General features: G+C 38.1%; 1 protein-coding gene across 4 annotated transcripts in view; it reads left to right on the top strand.

Moving 5' to 3' along the window:
• The window catches only part of SH3TC1 (SH3 domain and tetratricopeptide repeats 1), a 60,024-nt gene extending 43,398 nt beyond the window's left edge, over window positions 1–16,626 (top strand). For 2 of the 4 annotated variants that reach the window (XR_003562781.2, XR_008731835.1), the window contains 2 exons: window positions 14,161–15,120; window positions 16,481–16,626. Coding sequence is in view for 1 of the 4 variants with exons in the window: in XM_027814409.2 (XP_027670210.2) it covers window positions 14,161–14,244 (84 nt within the window). In the remaining 3 variants the exon portion in view is untranslated. Of the gene's footprint in view, window positions 1–14,160 lie in introns of all 4 variants that reach the window. The other 2 variants (XR_008731837.1, XM_027814409.2) reach the window with 2 other exon arrangements.
• Window positions 16,627–19,189: the final 2,563 nt, after the last annotated feature.

The raw sequence follows: 19,189 nt of genomic DNA, 5'->3' as shown, positions 1-19,189 counted from the left end.
TGGGCTTTGGTATACCCAAGCTAAACAATAAAAAAAAACTTTTTGGAAGATTTAGCTTTTTCATTGTATTATTCTTGTGCTCAGACAAGCTTAGTGCTTGTGAATGGAAGCAGATATGACAGCAAAAGAGACAGACACAATTTCTTTATCTACACAGACACAGCATGAAATACAGTGGCAATGCTGATGCTCAAATGCTTTCTCAGTTTATGGAAGGATACTTTAGTCTTCAGGCTGATGCAGAAACAATTACTTACCAAGACTGATGGTTCTGATACAAGTGCCTGCACACTAGGAAATGAGAGAAGAGTGTAGGCTAAAGAACAGCTGTCGCTGACATCTTGGACTTGAAACTCCTAATTCAGAACAGAAATGTAACATCCATTGCATGTTACTGATCTGTTCAGCAACCCATTTCCACTACTAAAACATTTTTTATAAGCAGAATGGGTTTATATGCATAACTTTATTTCACCTGCATGTAAGACTCCCTAATTTTAACTGAAAAATGCAGCTACTTTCAAAATTTTACAACATTTGTCAGGAAGAATCAGTTTCAATAGTGGGTCAAGGATGACAGAAACTTTTCCAGCATTTTTTCTTGTTATGTGTTTCTACTGGCTTACATCTCCTTTCCATCCATCATCCTCAATGGAAATACTTCAAAGTATTACTGTGTAGGCTAGGCAGATGGATGAATCGGTCAGATATTAGGTGCTTGACACCAAAGCTCCACTCCTCTAAACTCATGCTTATCAGCTGCTTAAAGCAGTCTGAAGTCCATAGACACTTGCAATTTTGGCCACTGTATTCTTTTCCTGTGGTATAACCATAGTTCCCACATCACGAGTGGCTCAAACCTCATATCTAAGTCCCATCAGGATCTGCTAACAAGACATTCCTTTGCTTATTTTGGTTGATGCCTTAATCCAGAAAGTAGTTTTGAACTTGCTTAATAAATCAGTTTTTTAAAAAGAATTAACTGAAAGAGGCTGCTTTCCCTAACCATCAGGGACAGTTAATTTTGGGGAAGAGGTAACAGAAAATAGAGGAAGTTCTATCAGTATGTTCCTAACAGACAAATAAGACTGTGAAATCATACAGAGTCTCTCTGGCTTTGTGGTTTACCATAAACTGATGGGCACTACTACTGAATATCTTCGTACTTATCCTAAGGTCCCAAGTAATCATATGAGGGCTTTGCAGTTCCAAAACTAGGTTCTTATTGGGAAAAAAAAGTTTTCTTTCAGAAGCAGAAGTCACACAGTAAAACAGCAGGGCAATTACCACATGCCTACCTTTGCTGGGTCTCAGCTGTATGAAAAGCACAATGATCCCAGTGTTGTGAACTTCCATTACACATCCAGTAGGCTTTGTTGATTGTCCTACATTGGCCTTTCAGCTGTGGGCACTGTGGTTTGAAGTTGATGAAAACTCTGGCGAACACCCTCAAGACTAAAAGACAACTGCTTTTCAGTGGCTACAGTATTACTGTGAAGTTTACAAAAATATAATCAAGCATTCCATATATCAAATCAATAATATGTGCAACAAATTATCTGTATCACTGCATAACTCTAAAAATCTAAACTAATGAGAGCTTTGTTATGTTTAATTGGTAGAGTACTTGCTACCATACTAATTTTGCCAGCTGAGAGATTTGTTGTCATTGAATTTGGTGTCCTGTTTCAGATATAAACCAAGAAATATACCCTAGAAAGTACACCATTTTTAGCCACTGAGTTTATCACCTTCATTGCCAAGGGAAATATTTTCAAAATTGAAAACCACGCAGGCTTTATTTTCATACTTGTTGAAAAAAAATTTCCACTGCTACACAAACACAAACACACCCGTGAGCACAAATCCTCAGTGAGGTAATGGCAAAGCTCAGAAGCAAGTCTGCAAGAACTGAGACTTCCTTATGTGAACAAAAAAATATTAAGTTTATAGGCTGGGTGGCTGACTGCTATCTCCCACAGGTGCTAGACATAAATTAGCAATAGATTTTTTTTAACTACTGCATTCAATTTTCATTTCTCTTGCTGTTATTTATAAAATATGCCTTTGATCCTAACTACTATCTTTTGAATACTCTTACTGAGCTCCTTTAGTTTTAATGGATATGTGTATTTATGCCTGAGACTAGTGGACTGAAAAGACGACACTGAGGCTATGGTTTGCAACCATCATGTTTGCTGTTATGTGGCCTAAAGGAGAATGTGGTTCTGGTGCTGCTCTTAAGAAAATCCAGTCTATTACTGTAAGCAGTATGTTTGATCTGAGAAGATTGAAAATATTATTTTATTAAAAATTACTTTCCTTTTGGTGAAAAAGTTAAGTGTATAAAATATTAGTAAAATAAAGTATTTAGTATAATTTAAAATTTTTTGCTGTTCTATAGAACTGGTCACTTAGTGAGGACTGAGGAAGGAATATAGATAAATTCCTTTCTTTCCCCTTCTATTTTCACTGAAAATTAACTCTTTTTTATTAAGTTGTAACCTGAAAATCCAACAATTCCAACTGCACCCTCAGGCAAAATGGCTGTTACCATGCATATAAAAGGAGACGGCTTCAAGAATATTTTATCTGTGGGTTTCATAAAAACAGATTTCTGAGGACAATTTGATCTCTCTCCAATGGAAAATTTATGTGGACTTATGAGCCATTTTGAGTTACAAAATGATACCAGTGCTGATTGTATTTATCCATGGAAAATCTTGACCTACATAATGAGGCCTAAAGGAAAGCAAAACAAACCCATTTTCTGTAGGAGAAAACTATGAAGCTGGTTGTGAGAAGAACAGCTTATGTAAATGAGTTTCCAACCTCTCGTATAAACAGTTTCTGAGATCTTTACCAGTATTACCTAGGCTGTTACAGAGCAGACAGTACATGGAGCAGAGATCCTTGAAGCCTACTAAGAAAACCAAAAATCGCCCCTAGGAGCTCTGAAAAGAAATTCCTTGACACACTTGTCTATGTACTCCTAGGTATGCCCACAAAATTACCTCTGTAGAATGAAGACTGTAACCCCCTTCCCTAAATAGTTCTAGTCTAACAGCAAAGGTGACACAACTAGTAAGAATTAGAAACATTATAATGATATGAAACAATTCTAATGATAGATGTGGGCCACTGAAAAAGACACACCGTACTGAAGCTTCTAAGAAAAGTCACACAGCCACCAGTGAAAGCAGAATGAGTAAGGAATGTACCATTAAAAAACCAAACAAACCAAAAATCCCAAACCACAAAAGCCCTTAAAAAACCCAAATGACCATGATAAGTATCAGCATGGGCTGGAGAAATCACTGTTCCTCAGAATTTTATGGCTACAGAAAATCAGATTCATTCTGTCCTTCCATTCAACAGTATGGACATCTTTGACATAAGTTATGCATAAGGCAGCTTTTTCATGAGCTCTTTGAGAAGGCAGACACACACAGTCTCTCTCCCTGAGACACAATGATATCATAAACATGCTTACTGTGAACAAAGCTGCTACCTCCAATGGTTTCTTGGGAAATTAAATGTCTTACGGTGTAAGAGTCTGGGACACATACGGATGTATTACACAAAAGGATGTATTGCCAGGTATAGGTATATGACTGGTTTTCTACCTACAAGAAAACAAGATACATTTTGACTTGGATATGTGTTGAATAAAATGTAATGCACTCACAAGCCTAGCTGAGTGCTGCTTTATCAGCCTCAGAGAAAAAACATTTTTTAAAATAGAGAACACATAGTTGGTAAGTTTAGGATAGTGTAATTATTTTTTTTTTAACATTTTCCCTGCTTTATGAAATCTTAATGATAGCACTGGACTAAAGGATAATGTGCCTAATATGAAAAAAATAGAGAGCATACTGAAAAACAGCTGCTTGAGCTTGTTTAAAACTACGTATACAATCAAAAAATGGTACCAATTTATCTGTCTATAGCATGTCAGATAATTTCTAGGTCAAAACCAAAATGAAAGACCAGAACTCCTACTACAGCAAAATTCTTCATTATGCTCCCCCGTAACATGGTAATTTTTTTGAATTATTATTGCGCAGAATAAATATTCTCCTATTCATCAGGGTTTCAAACTCATCAGTGAAGAGGCATGATCCAATGCCAAATGGAAGCAATGGAAAAACTAGGACAGAACAATTACCCTTGAGTAAAAGTTGAAACAGTCCTTGGAGGAGGAAGCCTGTTGCGAATAAAGTTGCTTCCTTATGGAACGGGTTTCATTGAATGGATGCATACTTCCACAATTAAAACTGTTCTCATAAGCGAGGTACATTAATTGCGGCAGACCTTCATGAGGCTGACAAACTAAAGGTCCTACATTACCTTCTTTGTTCTCTGGCAAAAGCATGGTTGCTACATCTCAATTAATCTACTCATAACTACTTGCTGAAGGGCTTTTAGTAATATTCTTGAAATAAACAGAAGAGAGAAAATAAATATTTAGAATTAAAATGTATCATTTGAATATCAAATAGGATATTGAGGAGAAAGTTGGTGAAAATAATGCAAATCTTGCTAGTGTTTTCTACAGGAGAGAGATCAGAACAGTCTGAGGTCCTTAATTTCATACACATACAATGAAATAATTTTAGGTTCTTTCTTTCTGAAATTATACTTTCTTCCTCCCATAATGCAATTGGTATCATCAGTTTGGTACTGGTGCAGTGGAATGGAATTGATGACACAGGAGGATCCTTGCCCAACCCAAATGAGTCTATGTAATCATCTTCTAGCTAACACAGATTTTCCTGCCTCTCTGGTAATCCTTGCTATGCAGGCTATGTTCCTTTCTTAAGGGAAGAGATACTCCTTACATTTAAAAAAACACAACCCTTTGAATGCAAATAAAATGACGAATGCTTCTTTAAGCTCATAGTGGTTCCATGCAGTAACTTAAGTAAGAGGCTATTAGTTCATCTGTGACCGAAAACCAAAACCAGATGGATTAACTTGTTAAAGTTCTCACAAAATAAAGCTATGAGTTATGGTCATGGTGGGGAATACATTTCTTTTTCAGTTGCCTTCTTTAAAGCTTCTCTTTCAGCTGTTTCATTATACTAGGCTTTTAGAAAATTGTTGAATCTAATCTCTTCTAAAAAGTCTTCCTGAGTAAGAGGGAAGGAGCAGATGTTAGTTTCAAATGTAAAAATGTAGCTAAAATTTGAAACACAAGTTTGCTAGGGACAATTCATAAACCTTACATGTTCTGCTACACTCTCTTCTGTCAAAAAGAAGGCAAATTTGAAATACAGTTACAACAGCAAAAAAATACATTGGTCTCCTTTTAAAAGTATATTCTTTTTGAGTCTTTGCATGAATTTAGGACTAACGAATTAATGTGATGGTGCCTGCTGTTCATTGTTCTTAGTTTCTACATGAACACACCTAGTGAAACACACTCATCAAAGCTATTTGCCGTAAAGATACCAACAGTGTGAATTGTAAGGGGCTTTATCAGGAAACAGGCAGCTAGATATCCAGCTTGGTAAGGACAGTACAATTGTTTGCGTGCCAAGAAGCACAACTTTATATGCGTAAGGAAATTTTAACAGGAAGATGACATGTATTGCATTTCAACTCATAAATGCAATTTTTTGGTTGTAAAGTGCTCTGAGAGTTCTGGCAGAAGAAGTATGCTTTTGAGTCCCACTCCTGTTCACACTGGAGCCAGTGGGAAGGCCTCCACCGCTGTCAATGAGAGAATGGATTTGTTGGATTGTTCAGTATGTTTTAAAAATGCTGTAGCCCCTCTCAAATTCCTCTGTGTTTGAAAAGCAGTGTGGATGGTCATTCCCTGACAGAAATTACTGAAAAGGTTCATCAGGACTCATTACTCCAACATCTTCCCACCTTACAATATGCCTCAACTGTAACTGTTAGGGTAACTGCCATGCCTTGACCCTCAGCTGTTAGGGTAATTGCCATGCCTGTCTGGCCTTTCCTTGGTCTACTGGGACTACCAAGTAGTGTCCCACTACAGAACTTTGGAGCTAGTAAGTTGAATCAAACTTAATTTATTGTATTATAAAATCTGAGTCTTGGATAAATATCTACTATCAATTTAATTGGTTTGATTGGGGATGTAGATATCTACTGACAGGACTGAGGTACCAAACAGTTATTAGATGAGTGTAAGGTTAGATTCTGACTAGCTTCACTTTTATTTAAAAGGAAATAAGGCAGTCCAGAGAGTGTCAGTTTGGAGAGCTATTCAGTCTCCCAAGCTGTTACCTTTATTACACATAGCTGAGATTCATCTCATTCATCCCATTTGATGGGATTCATCCCATCAAAACCCATGGAAAGACTGCTGGTGTGTTCTGAGAAAGATGAACTAATCCTTTTTTCAAGCTCTCAAATGAAACAAGACACAATGCATATGATTTCTCTCACCTAACTTCAAGGACTGAATTCAACTGTCAGTTGAATTGTATCAGTATAGACTGTGATTTTTAACACCTTAATGGATTCAAGACATCTACACAGGGCTGCCAGGAACAACAGGGCACATGAGATAGCTATGCCCTTCTGGACTGTCAGTGCCCTTTTGCAGACCAGTTGGAATACCCTGGAGCAGCTCAAATGGCAGTAGATTCATATGTGGGCAACTGAATTGAGTCCTAAGCAGTTGCAATGTACATGTGTACATGTAGCTCAGGTGTGCAGGTTAATCTTAATATCAATAGATTTAATATACCAGTAAAACACAGAGAATTATTTGTCTAATCTGAAAGTAAATGCCCACATTTTACCAAATGAATTGCACCTTAAACTCCATTGACGATACTAATCAAATTAACTAAACATGCTGCTGTTCTATAACTCAAGAGTCCATAACAATAAAAATAGCTAAAGTCTTTGTTTTGTGGTTGGCCGCTGACACTGCGTTGAAGTTTTTGTTTCTCTGCCAGTGTCTCCAGATTGATACATAAGGATTTTCTATCCTCAGAGAACTGTTATGGCTCTCCAGCTCATATAATTTTCTGTATTTCCCCCAAATTGAATAAAGCTGTTTCAGTTTAACCCTAGACTTAGATATCTAAGAGGGAGCTATCAGACTGAAGAGACAGACTTCTTAGTAAGACATCTAAGTTCCCTATGCATCTTGCCTTTTCACTAGCTAACTCGGTTTGATCTTTCTAGTTGTGTCTTGAAAAGCTGTATTTGTATTGTGAAACTTGTACGCACTCTGGAAATTTTAGCCTGCCTGCATAATAAAGAACCCAGTTATCAGCTATTGATTAAAGGTTTCTCAAATTGTAAGGCACTTTCTTGAAGTCCGCCACTGTACAAACTTACATTATGATCTCTCCAGATCTTGTAAAGCAATGGAGGCTGAGAGTGGCTACAATCTGAGTGGAAGCTGTGATCTTGAAGAACTGCCAAGTGCTGCAGTGAAACTTTGATGGCAGCAATTCCAAAGATGGCAGCCTTCCCTCCAAGTCAGCACCAAAGCAGTTTCCGATGTGCTTCGAAGAGGCACTGTGCTGCTGAGGAAGATAAACCTGACTTGGTGACTTGTGGTCAATTAAAGATCTCACGGAACGTTTCACAAGCAGAAAGACATTAACCTCAGTGTCCTGGCAAGATTATACAATATTGGTAAAAACAAGTCTAGAACATTTTGGCTCTAGTTTTGCATTCCTCACTCTGAGTTGGGTGCCAGGATCTCTCCTGCTGCCCTCTGAATTCAAATGAGTACTACCAACTAAAAGCTGCACCAGATTTGACCCTAGAAACAGTTCCTTTCTAAATGTGCTGTCAGCTGTACATTGGGAAATTCACCAGAAGCAGATGGGCTTTTTCTTCTGGTCTGCTTTTGATGCTGTCAGGTGAGTGGGAGTTATTTGAACTCCAAAGACAGAAGTGGAAATCAAAAAGCAACCTAAATCCCAGGAGATTCTGTCCACATGCAGATGTTTTTAGAGCACTGCAATTAAACAGCCTGTATATGAAAGCATCAATTACAATTGAAAAACAGATTGTTGGCACTTAGCACATTTTGAGAAAAGAGCATTATGAAAATGGGGGAAAAAATTTAGTGTTGCTAAATCATATTTGGTTACTAAATATTGGTACCAGATGAGTTGCCATTTGTTGATAAAAACATTTAAACATGATAAATGTAGAACACTTAAGAGGAGGGAGAAAAAGGGAGGACAAGTTGCTTTATATATGAACAAACAAAAATTTTGAAAATATCTTGAGTATGATATGTAGGGACAAATACTGTCACAATTCAAGGGGTTGGTTGTACTCTGGGGACTCAATACAACAAACAGGCTTGACTGATTAGTTTGGCAAATGAGAATTTTGGGATAACTGCAAAAAGTGTCTGAAATACTAGCGTGAATTTGCACTGAAAGGCACAACTTGTCCCTAAGCTATCTGATAAACACCTTTAGGAATAGTTTTTTCATTATTCCATGGAATATTTTGCCATTCAAAAAACTTTTCAGCCTGACATGAAAGACTATAAAATGAGATCCTTAAACAGAATCCTTGGGAAAGTTAGCTATAGATTGAAAAAGGACTCACTTAACTTCAACAACTCATACAATTTACTTGAGTGAAGTTCATCACATCCAAGTCAAATGTCTGGGATAAGAGCCACCTCTTGAAATGGGGTGGGGGTGGGGTGGGGGAAGGGGAGGGGGGTGAGAAGTTGGCAGGGGGGGAACGGAGAGAGAGGAGGAGAGAGATTCTTTAAGAAGCCACATAAGACAAAGGTGAGGTTAAACAAAGTAGTTCTGATGAGACAGCCTCTCAAAAATGGTGGAAGCCACTACTGACAGATTAGATGAGAAGCCAAGAGGAGCTGGTGTGGATGAGGTAAAAAGAAATAACAATTATTTCCAGAGACTGGGATGGGAATGATAAGTTTGAATGTCAAGTGAGGAGAATGAGTGTATAACAAGGGGCCAGTGGTAGAGAAAAGTCAAACAGTGGCCCTACCTGGGAATATTCAGAGGAAGGAGATGAGGGAGACACACTGCAAAAATGGCAGCAGCAAATACCTCTGTAATCCCATGTGAAGACAGTCTAAATGACAGCTATCATCTCCTCCTTAACAATTCCTTTCCGTGTAAGTGAAATTAAGCCATTATTGCTATATGTTACTCTGTGATACATGGTCTACAGATCAATCCCAAGCATTGATCGTGCTGAGGACTCAACCTTTTGTTATGATTTTGCATCATGGCATTCTAATTCTTCAATTAAAAACAAACAAACAAAACAAAACAAAACAAAACCAGAAAAAATACATAATGCAAAACATTGTCTTGTTACCTCTTACAAAAAAATTTACCAATATAGTGGAATTTTATAGTATAGGTTGATTTTAGAACTTATCTGCTAGATAGGATGTCACAGAAAGGGCTGGTAGGTAGTTACCTATTTTCAAAACAATCCTGTCTCTGAAGTTGTTTGGCCCTGTTAGACTGCTGAGCACAAATATTGTGTAGCAGCAAAAGCGTAAGTATGTACAGGACTTTACTAGACCTATCGCACTGAGCTGCATATTCTAAACACTAGATGGACCCCTGCATTTTTATGGTCAGAGAAAATGGCAGGAGCTCTCAAAGACAATTGCCAATAGCTTGTTGGGAAAAAAAAAAATAATCGGGGAGATGCAGGCTGAAATTCCCTCCAGGTAAGAATGGTCCAGAATTCTGTTTCTTGCTTCCAGGATGAGTTCTACAGTCAGTATATTGCTATATAAAACATGACCAAACCACCTTCTCCTTCAGTGGATCTTCTGAAGAGAAGAATTAGGCAAATGTGCAATCAAAGATGCCATCCAGATGCCTAAGTGCAGAAGCAATTATAGTCCTGAATTTTTTTCACTGCAGTGAGTGCCAACCAGCTATGTCACACTTGTCCTGTTTCTAAAATTTCCAGCTTACTGGTTGTGAGGACTTCCATCTCCTCTCAGTTGCTCATGTTTTTGTCACACTGTGTAATGCCAAGCAGCTCCTCTACTGCCTTTGAAAACTTCAACTCATACTAATCCTACTAGCAGAGGATTTGTGGGTTAGTGCAGTGCTTTCTTCCTTCTATAAGAAGAGTAAGAAGGGCTGGGGAGAGAGGGGCGGGAACATAAAGCTTTGAGACTCTGAGCTGACTGAATGGCATTGGGGACCTGACTGGTTCACTGCTGTTATTCCTGAATACCAAGAAACTGGCAGATCCATAAAAGAATCTGTCTTTCCAACTCATCCTGCAAAAATGTCCAAAATTAAAAGGTTTGTCTGTCAACAAGCTTCATGAGTTTGTGCACTGCTACTGATGGAATTTTCTAATCTTTGTTTTCTCTTGTAACAATGAACATCACGCTAAGTTTCTTTTCAGATTTGATCACAACTGCAAATACTGATATATTCATCTTGTTCTCCTCCGTATGTAGCCACTGCTCTTGCGTAAAAACTTTGAAATGCAGCTGTTCCATGACAAGTAAAGGATGAGAAAACAGGCATGCATGACTCCTTGACTAGTAAAATTTTCCAAAGACTGGGCCAGAAGCACACAGAAGTCCTGGGGATAGCAGTAAATATACATTCCCTTGGGTACTTGGGAGTTGAGAGAAGGCAAACATCTCCTCTTTTTCCTCTCTCACATAAAAAATTACCCTTAAGGTCTGCATGTTTCTAAATACATTTTATGCTCTGATTTCACTGCAGTAATATGATTCTGTAACTTCATTATGCAAATTCCTCTAATTTAAGAGCGCCTATTATTTGCTCTTCTTTTATCCAGTCATCAACAAAAAAAACCATGACAGTTTTAACCTGTTTAGTTAAAGTGCATTGATAAAAAGAATTTGGTGAGAATATGGATTAAAACAATTTTTTTCATCATGAAATACTGTGGGAGATTTCATATACAAGGCAGCTCTTGACCCTGAATGGGAAAGGAGTGTGAAGCAGACGTGAAAGAGGCATAACGCCCATCTGTCTTTCAGTGTGGCTTCGATAATGACACACAGAATTTCAACAGGCATCTATGTAGAGGGGGTGGCAAGCAGAAAGACTTGTCATGACTGCTGGTGAGTTTTCACAGATAGTCATCCGTGGAGACAAACCAGAGAAATGTGATTAATGAGCTGGAATAACATGATCTTGACGAGTGCTGTAGTTTGTGCTACAATGTTTCTTCACACTGCACACATCTGTCACAAACAGGCTCATGAAATCATTTGCTGTTTGCTTTATCTACAGAAACATTCCTTGTGTGCTGACATCATATAAAATGTGCCAGGGTAAGCAAATAAAACCCTATGGCAAACAGCTTGGTCTAACTGTAACACCTGTCTTCTTGACTTGCTTTGGCCAATTATTTCACAGGGCTAAACTGATAAAAATGCCCATAGCTTGTACGATAAGATCTAACCACCATCTTCACAGTCTAGCCCTTTCACTCAAAGTTAGTCTGAGTCACAGAGATGGCAGAGAGTTCCAGTTTAAAATGTAATATTATGGCAGGATGAGAGAAAACCACTGCTTCCAAATTCAGCAGCACCATCTAGCATGAGAAGTGTCAGTTGAAACCTGCTCTATTCTCCTCCAAGGACCTGTTTTAAGCCACCATAAATGAGAGGATACAGGCCCTTCAGACTGACCCTGACAGAACATAATTAGGTTCTTACTGACTCTACACTTGATCATTGTTCTCCACTTTATGGTTTCACTCATCCTATCAACTTCCCTACCCTGGCTTTTGAGTTCTGCTAGCTCCTTCTGTTTTCTGCCACCCTTCAGCCTTCACAGGGAAAATTCAGGCAGTTACAATTGTCCTCATTGTGCTTATGTTGTCTTTTTCTTTAATTCCTCAGAAGTACTTCTACTTACCTTCAAATTCTAGGCCTCTAACTTAAACGAAAGCTTCCAACTCTTAAAATTTTATGGAAAAATCTTAAAAATTTGCTGTTCTTCTTAAAACATTAACTACTGCAGTAATTTGAGTCTCCATTCCATAATAAAATAATTTTCTAGCTCTCATTTCATGGAGGGAAGCTCAAACCCACAACCCCCAGGCTTATAAAAAGAAGACAATAAAAAGAAACAAAATATAGATTATTATTTTTAAAATTAATAACTAAGAAAAGGCTCATGAGTTTGAAAACTTGCGGCTGACAAGACTCCTAAACCCACCTTTCTTCAGCAGTCTTCCTTTTGATTAATTGCTTAAATATTTGATGAGAAAAGCACCGTGTACCCTAGGCAGGCACCATTTTTTATGGTAAATCCCCTAACCTTTTCCAACTGAAAATGAATAATTTGTCCTTTAATGGATTAAGCAGAATAAAGTCTTCTTTATGAATTTAAACTTTTTACTCTGATTTCTAGAATTAATTCTATATTTGTTTCTGTAATTAATTCTACAATTCTGCTTCAGCCATCCAATCCTCATCCCTCTTGGCACCCACTGTGCAGACCCTCTCACAGAAAGACTGGCTAATATCCAGCGACATCCACACCACCCTTCTACAACGCCAAGCCACCATAAAAAGATTCATAAAATCTGCAGGCCCCTGAACCTTGTTACTCTGCCAGCAAGGAAAAAAACAGTCACAGAAAATGAGATAGTATCAACAAGAAAAATTGGGGAAGAGATGGAAAACAGAAGGAGATGGATTTTGTGATGTTTTAGAGATATCCATGGTTATATATTGAACACCTGGTGATACCAATAATGACAGTACAAAGGGAGCAAGCTGGATTCAAACATGGAATTTGCGTGTTTAAAAAAGTAACTAATCCACAAGAAGTCTTTTCTTACTTGTTGAATGGAATTTAATACACTTAGTATACCTCTATTCACAGTACATCCTCCTCTTGGCAAGATTCTCTAATCTTGCCAATCTTTCCAGGAGATAACACATGCCATCTGGAGGGACTTTTTCTCTTCCCCCCACCCTCCCATCTGTTATATATTTCTCTTTGATCTCCTCACCCTCACCACTTTATCCTCTGATCATCCCTAGACCTCAAACTCTAGCTGTACAACCATTTTCACTTTGTACAGCCATTTCTATTTGGGTTTTGCCTTGTGATTTTATCACACTACTGAAACTACTAGTCTGCAACAGCCTTAACTGAATCCTTCTTTATCTCTAATTCTAATCCCTTCCTTTCTTTTCTCTTGAAATTCTGAGTAAGCTTCCTCAATTCATTTTAGGACTTCTTCTATCTTATTATATACTCTTTAATCAGGCAGATTGTCTGCATTATGGTCACAAAATAAAAAAAAAAAAAAAAAAAGTAGGAAGGGAGTTCAAGATTCTACCTGCCCGAGGCAGATCAGTTCTTTCTAGTGTAATTTCTGAACAATAACTATGTAAGCTTTCTTGGAAAGAAGGCCTTAAAAAACAGAAATTCCACATTTTCTCCACAAAACTCAATTCCAGTGCTTTGCTATATTTACATTTTAAAATATCACTCCCTTTATATTTAAAAAGATCTTCGTAGCAACAGTCCTAAAGTTCCCCAGCAGCATGTTGAGACTTTTCCTTCTTGAGCTACCCCAGTGAACACAGAGAACAGTTACCCTCTTCTTTCTGCAAACTTTTACATGTCTGAATACTCTTATCTTGTCCCTTTTCTGTCTTCCTTTGTTTCAGACTAAACAATTTCAGACCTTTCAAGTTTAGCTTTACAGCATATTGCTAAATCTCGAATGATTTTGTAGTCTTGTGGATTCTTTCCAATCAATTAATGTATTTTCTGAAGCAGAACATAAAAATCTAGGCATAGAATTCCAACAGAGACCTTACCAGCAGTCAGGAAAGAGGAACATGAAGAGTTGGTTGGGTTTTAGGTTGGTTTTTTTTGTTTATTTGTTTGGGTTTTTTGCTAAGATACACAAACGTTCTATGTGTTTCAACAAGGGGAGGAGGCTTTGGTGGTTTTGGTGTGTTTTTTCCCCCTCAAAGTACAGGCTGATGGTCTTATAAGCTTGAAAACTTGTATATGGAATTGTATTGAACCAGTCAGTCCCTGCCTCTTTACTGGATTGCTCATTACTTGTCCCAAAGCGCAGAACTTTGCACTTGTCCTTACTGAATTGCATCTTATTTACAGGATTTTTTTTTTAATTTTAAATTTTAAATTCTTTTATTCTTTTGTCTTGCAGTCAGCTGCAGTTATAATAAGAACAGTTTTGGACTCAAGATATGCTCCTGTGGAAATGCCTAACATAATTTCAGGAAGACTTTGAAGGACTGATGACTTTTTGGACAACAGAATTCCAAGAAGTTATACATTATGAAGTTTCACCCAGACTTTAATTTCACTGTTTGCTCACAAAAGTATTATCAAAGACAGTATAAAAAATATTAATAATGTCAGTATGTATTTATATGACAGCCACAGCTTTTACTGAGTCTCAATCCCTATTATTCTGTTATAGATGAAATTAGGTTTGTGAGATGTGGTACATTCTTAATCATAAATTCTTTTAATTATTACTTTATGATCTTCTGGAGGCTTATAAGGTGACTTTATTTTCAGTCTACTGTGAACTGCACTTCTAGGTTGCTTCTGACAATTCATTAAGAGCACCCTAAGGTGAAACACACTGGGGCAAGCCATGTGGAATACATCTAAAAATGCCTCTTTCCTTTTAACGAATTCCTTTAAAATTCATTCCTCTTTCTTGAACGCACTGTATCCTTTTTGCATGTGGCAGGATCTTGGATACATATATTCACAGGGACACATCAGCTAGGATGAAGTTATTTGAGATTCTAGGCAGCTTTTCAACAGGAAAGCAGAGTATGGAGCAGAGAGAAGCAAAAACCCATTTATGCTTATATGTTTTCCTTCGATTCACTGTAGCCATTTATTACAAGAATAAGGAGTCTCTATGACTCATGATCATTTCCATGCGACTGTTGGTTCCACAAATTCGGATCACACACAAATCTATCAGCTAAAGCAGATGCAGTGTGGGTCTGGCAACATGTCTTGCCTGAAGAACCCACAAAAGCATGGTTTGAATTGAAGGCAATTTCTCTTTTCTTTCAGATAGCCCCACACATACTGAACTGACAGCAGCTGGTGTCACTGTATCTCTTTGGAGAGCTAACAGGAGGTAAGGAACAGTACAGCAGTATTTTTATAGAACTACAGACTCGGGTATCCTGCTGGGCACTGACTTGGCCTTAGGTCTGCCTAGTCCACCTAACCGCTCACCAGCTAGCTGAGCTTGCACGTTGCAGCCTCAGACCTGGTAGCTCTTGCCAAATGGCCCTTCACACAATGTTTGTGTCCTGTTAATGGCATGGCCTGGGAGCCCCTACAGGTGGGCTGCAAAGCAGGAAATCTGCATATGACAGTGGGTTTCATATTTTTTGTCTTTTTGCTTCTGCATAAAACTAAGGCTTCTAAAATTCTATGTAAGAAAACTGAATCTTCCAGAGTAGATAGGGTATTTACCTGCAACAACACCAAAACATCAAAGCCAAGTCCCTGCTCTTGACCATAAAGAGCAGAAGATTGAATCTGCGTCTTCTACAGCTCAGAAAAAAAAACCTTGAAATTTTGGTTCTTGGATCTTGCGGAGGGGAAAAACAAATGGACAAAAGGGTCTATACTTTCCCTCTTTCATTTTCTATTCTTCCCTCTTCAAACACACATTTTGACCCGATCTGCCCTTGTCTCCTTATACACATCCTCACACGTAAAACAGCACTTCCAAACTCAAGTTGTCTTGCTTTGTTCCAATGGATTCCCTTCATTTTTATGACCAGTATTTTCTAATAAAAAAAATGTGGTGTTTTGGGCTTTTTTTGTTCCCAAACACCTGCTCAAATATACACTTACCTTTTCACTGCAGGCCTTATATTTAACAAAAAAGTTTGAGGTACAATTCCTCCTTCTACAGCTAGAAAAATGCCTGTTAAGACTGTGACAGAATTTAAAGCATATGCTTTCTAGGCCAGTTCTGTTATTAACGGTCTGAATTTCCTCCCCTAAAACATACCAACACAAACTGTTCTTTTGGCTAGAAACAGAGAAGAACAGAGCAGGCTGTGGCATTTCCTTCAAATCATCCTGTCTCTGTGCCAAAAAGCCTACCTTTTCTCTCTTGCATCAAATGCAAGGAGTTCAGAGTAGCTGTATGTCATCTTAGAGGAGAACAAGTTCTTGATTTTTAGATTTGTTTTCAGTATACTTTGAAATTTTATCTTGAACACATTTTTGGACTCATTAATGCTTCCAAAAGTTATTTATTGGCATCAGTTTGAGCAGAACACAGAGAAGAAAAATGACCCCTGCTTACAGACTACTGTTAGAGGATGGGAGAAAGAGAAAGAAATTGTCTTAAAAGTGTATTGCTAAGGCATAGCTTGCCTGGCTAATGAAGGCAGCCAAGAAAGTTTTCACTTTGTTTGATCTGATGTGTCTGTGAAAGTCTTATTTCTCCCCCCACCTCTTCTTTTCTTCTGCAGTTTCCAGTCTTGAAAACAAACTGACAGATGTTCTCTTGGATCAGCTTGTGAGACTTGCAATGTCAGGAGTGCAAACAGACTTTAGCTGTTTAGTTCAGGAAATGAGATGCAGACAATCTGATAAATAAACAGTGTTTATTACTCCAGTTTAAAGTGTGCTTTCTATTTCTTTTCAAAATACTCCTACAAGGAACTGAGGATGAATATTAAACATGTGGTCCTAATTTAGAGACCTCAATGGCGAGGGCAGAGTGGTCTTTAACTTACACAATTTGTACAGTGAGGTTATAACAGAAGTGAATGTTTCTGAATTTTAACCGTATTAAAGAAACAACAACAAGAAATTTGAATTACATATAAATTCATGCCAAATAAACTTACAAGACCTATGAATACACAGACATGAATTAGAATAATAGGATTTAGGACAGTGTGTGAATTAGAATACTTTGTGATTTAAATTGAGAGACAGAGAGAATTAAATCAGCTGATATGTAATTACCAAGTTTGGACTAGAACAAGACAGAGTGGAAAATAGTCTTATACTCAAGCAAATAAGTATGTATTTTAATGGTTATAGGGTCATAAATTTAGATTTACGTATCATTCAAACAGCACTTCCTTTACCAGCATCATATAGATCTCCAGTGCAGCACTAAGACATCATTTCACTATTAATCCTGTGTAGTGTCATGTGCCACCCTACTTGTCTGTCATGGCTACGTGGACTACACAGCACAGAAGAGATTAGCATCCATGGCTCCAATGACACATATGCAGTCAGGCAGAAGTAGGAAGAGCAGGGGACCATAAAAGTGCCCTGCACGTACACCAGGAGATGCAAACAAGCAGGCAAACTGGACAACTACATTAAAAGCCAACAAGGACTTTTTTTTCCTATTGTGAGAAAGGAAAGAAGAGTGTTTAGAATGCAGTAGGTGAGTTTTAGAGCTAACTCCTGGTATTCTCTTAAGGTCATGGTGACTACATGCTTCAGTGTCCTTTGGGACTTGCATAAAATCACAGTTTGGCCCTCGAGAGAGAAGACAGATACCCACTGAGTCACCAGTAACATTTTCTACATTGCTTTGGATTTGTCTTGAGGCACCTCCCTTCCAGCTATGCAGTAAGCATCATTTCCAACAGACGGAGGTGATTCAGAATCCATGAAACGGTCATTTTTCCATGTTCTGGAGAACTATTACTGAATGTGTTATCATTTAAAAAACTTTTCGTGGGAATTTGAATAAATTCAAATTCTAGTGAAAGGTGTTCAACAAGTAGCACTGAGCCATGAAACCTTACCCAGTACTTGGTGTGACTTCCATTTTTTTCTAGCCTTACTCTCTGCATCCTCACACTCATCCTAGATTGCAGACTCTCTAGTTGCTGTATTTATCTGTCCATATTCACCCTGTTTTCCTATATCCTGTTTCAAGTCTCCAAGCGTGACTACAGAAAGAGATAACTAATAGGAACAGGAATACAACTATTAAAGATGCTATAGTCTAACAAGAGTATCTCAGACTGTTATTTGTAATTTGAAACATTTCCCCTAGCCTCTTCCTTGTAACTGTCATCATAAATAATGAATGACATTATTTTACCTACACATGGAGCTCTTGTTTCTTTCTGATTCATGTTTCAGATCTTTTTATTAGTCTCCTGTTTCCTTAAAGGGCAAGTTTATATCAAAACCACACCATTTTTTGTATTTTAGATCTCGCTCTATAAAAATTTAGGAAATCTTACCTTTTCAAAAAGTGGCAAGATGTGTTCTACAGCAAAATTTTACAGTTTTCTCCTCACAAGACATGCAGTGTCTTTAGCTATCACATATACCTTTGCCATGAGACTGCAGCTGTTTGAACAATCCAGTCTTGGACCAACTCTGCCCCTGTAGCAGAGGAAACAACAAAACACTAACTGTAGCAGGAGATTCTGGGTGCTGCCTACTGCATTCAAGAGGTTCTTAATTAGAAGACAGCATCATCAATTTTCTGTTCTTATGACCTATAGCCAGATGCAGCTGATCAGTAAATTGTGCCTACTTAAACCTGGCTCACTTTCTCATCAGGAAAAAGCTTGAGGGAGTACCTTCCAGGATTGCATGAGTTTTATCCCTTGCACAAAAAACAGGGAAGGGGGAACTGCAGGCAGAAGTCAAGGTTGGAAGTGTCATACACAGCAAGATTTACCAAGTTTGGTATAGTTTCTGGGTGAGCTATGTCAGAGGTCTTTCTCCTGAAGTCAGCTTAACTTTTCTGGAAGCCAGCTCAACCCATACCTAGATTAATTAAATTGAAAGTTATGACTAGTCGCTCCCTTTGAGCGAATTGAGTGGGTTTTTTTGATAAAGACAGCATGCGTGGGCAAGGTTTAGTCTTCATGCTGTGAAGACCGTGTGGGTGACTAGTTAGCAGAGTTCCACAGATGCTGTGTTCCACCCAAGCTTGCTACTGAATACTTTGTGATGAATGACAGATTTTAAAAAGCCCAATCCCTCAAGAATTAAGGCTTTGCCAACACATTTTTACTATCCTATAGAAGCTACCAAATATTTTGTTGAGGTACACGATGGTGGGAAGCCCAGCAGATCCCCTTTGGCTGTTTGGAAAGTGTCTCGTGCAACTTGCTGTAATGCCACGTACGAGGGGTACATTCAGCTCCATGTGTCCCTGCTTCGTCACCTGCAAAAAGGGATCCATG

This window comes from Falco cherrug, chromosome 1 (assembly GCF_023634085.1).
Source record: "Falco cherrug isolate bFalChe1 chromosome 1, bFalChe1.pri, whole genome shotgun sequence".
NCBI classification, from domain to species: domain Eukaryota; kingdom Metazoa; phylum Chordata; class Aves; order Falconiformes; family Falconidae; genus Falco; species Falco cherrug.
Note: the sequence above shows the minus strand (reverse complement) of the source record. Positions and strands in the feature narration are given on the sequence as shown.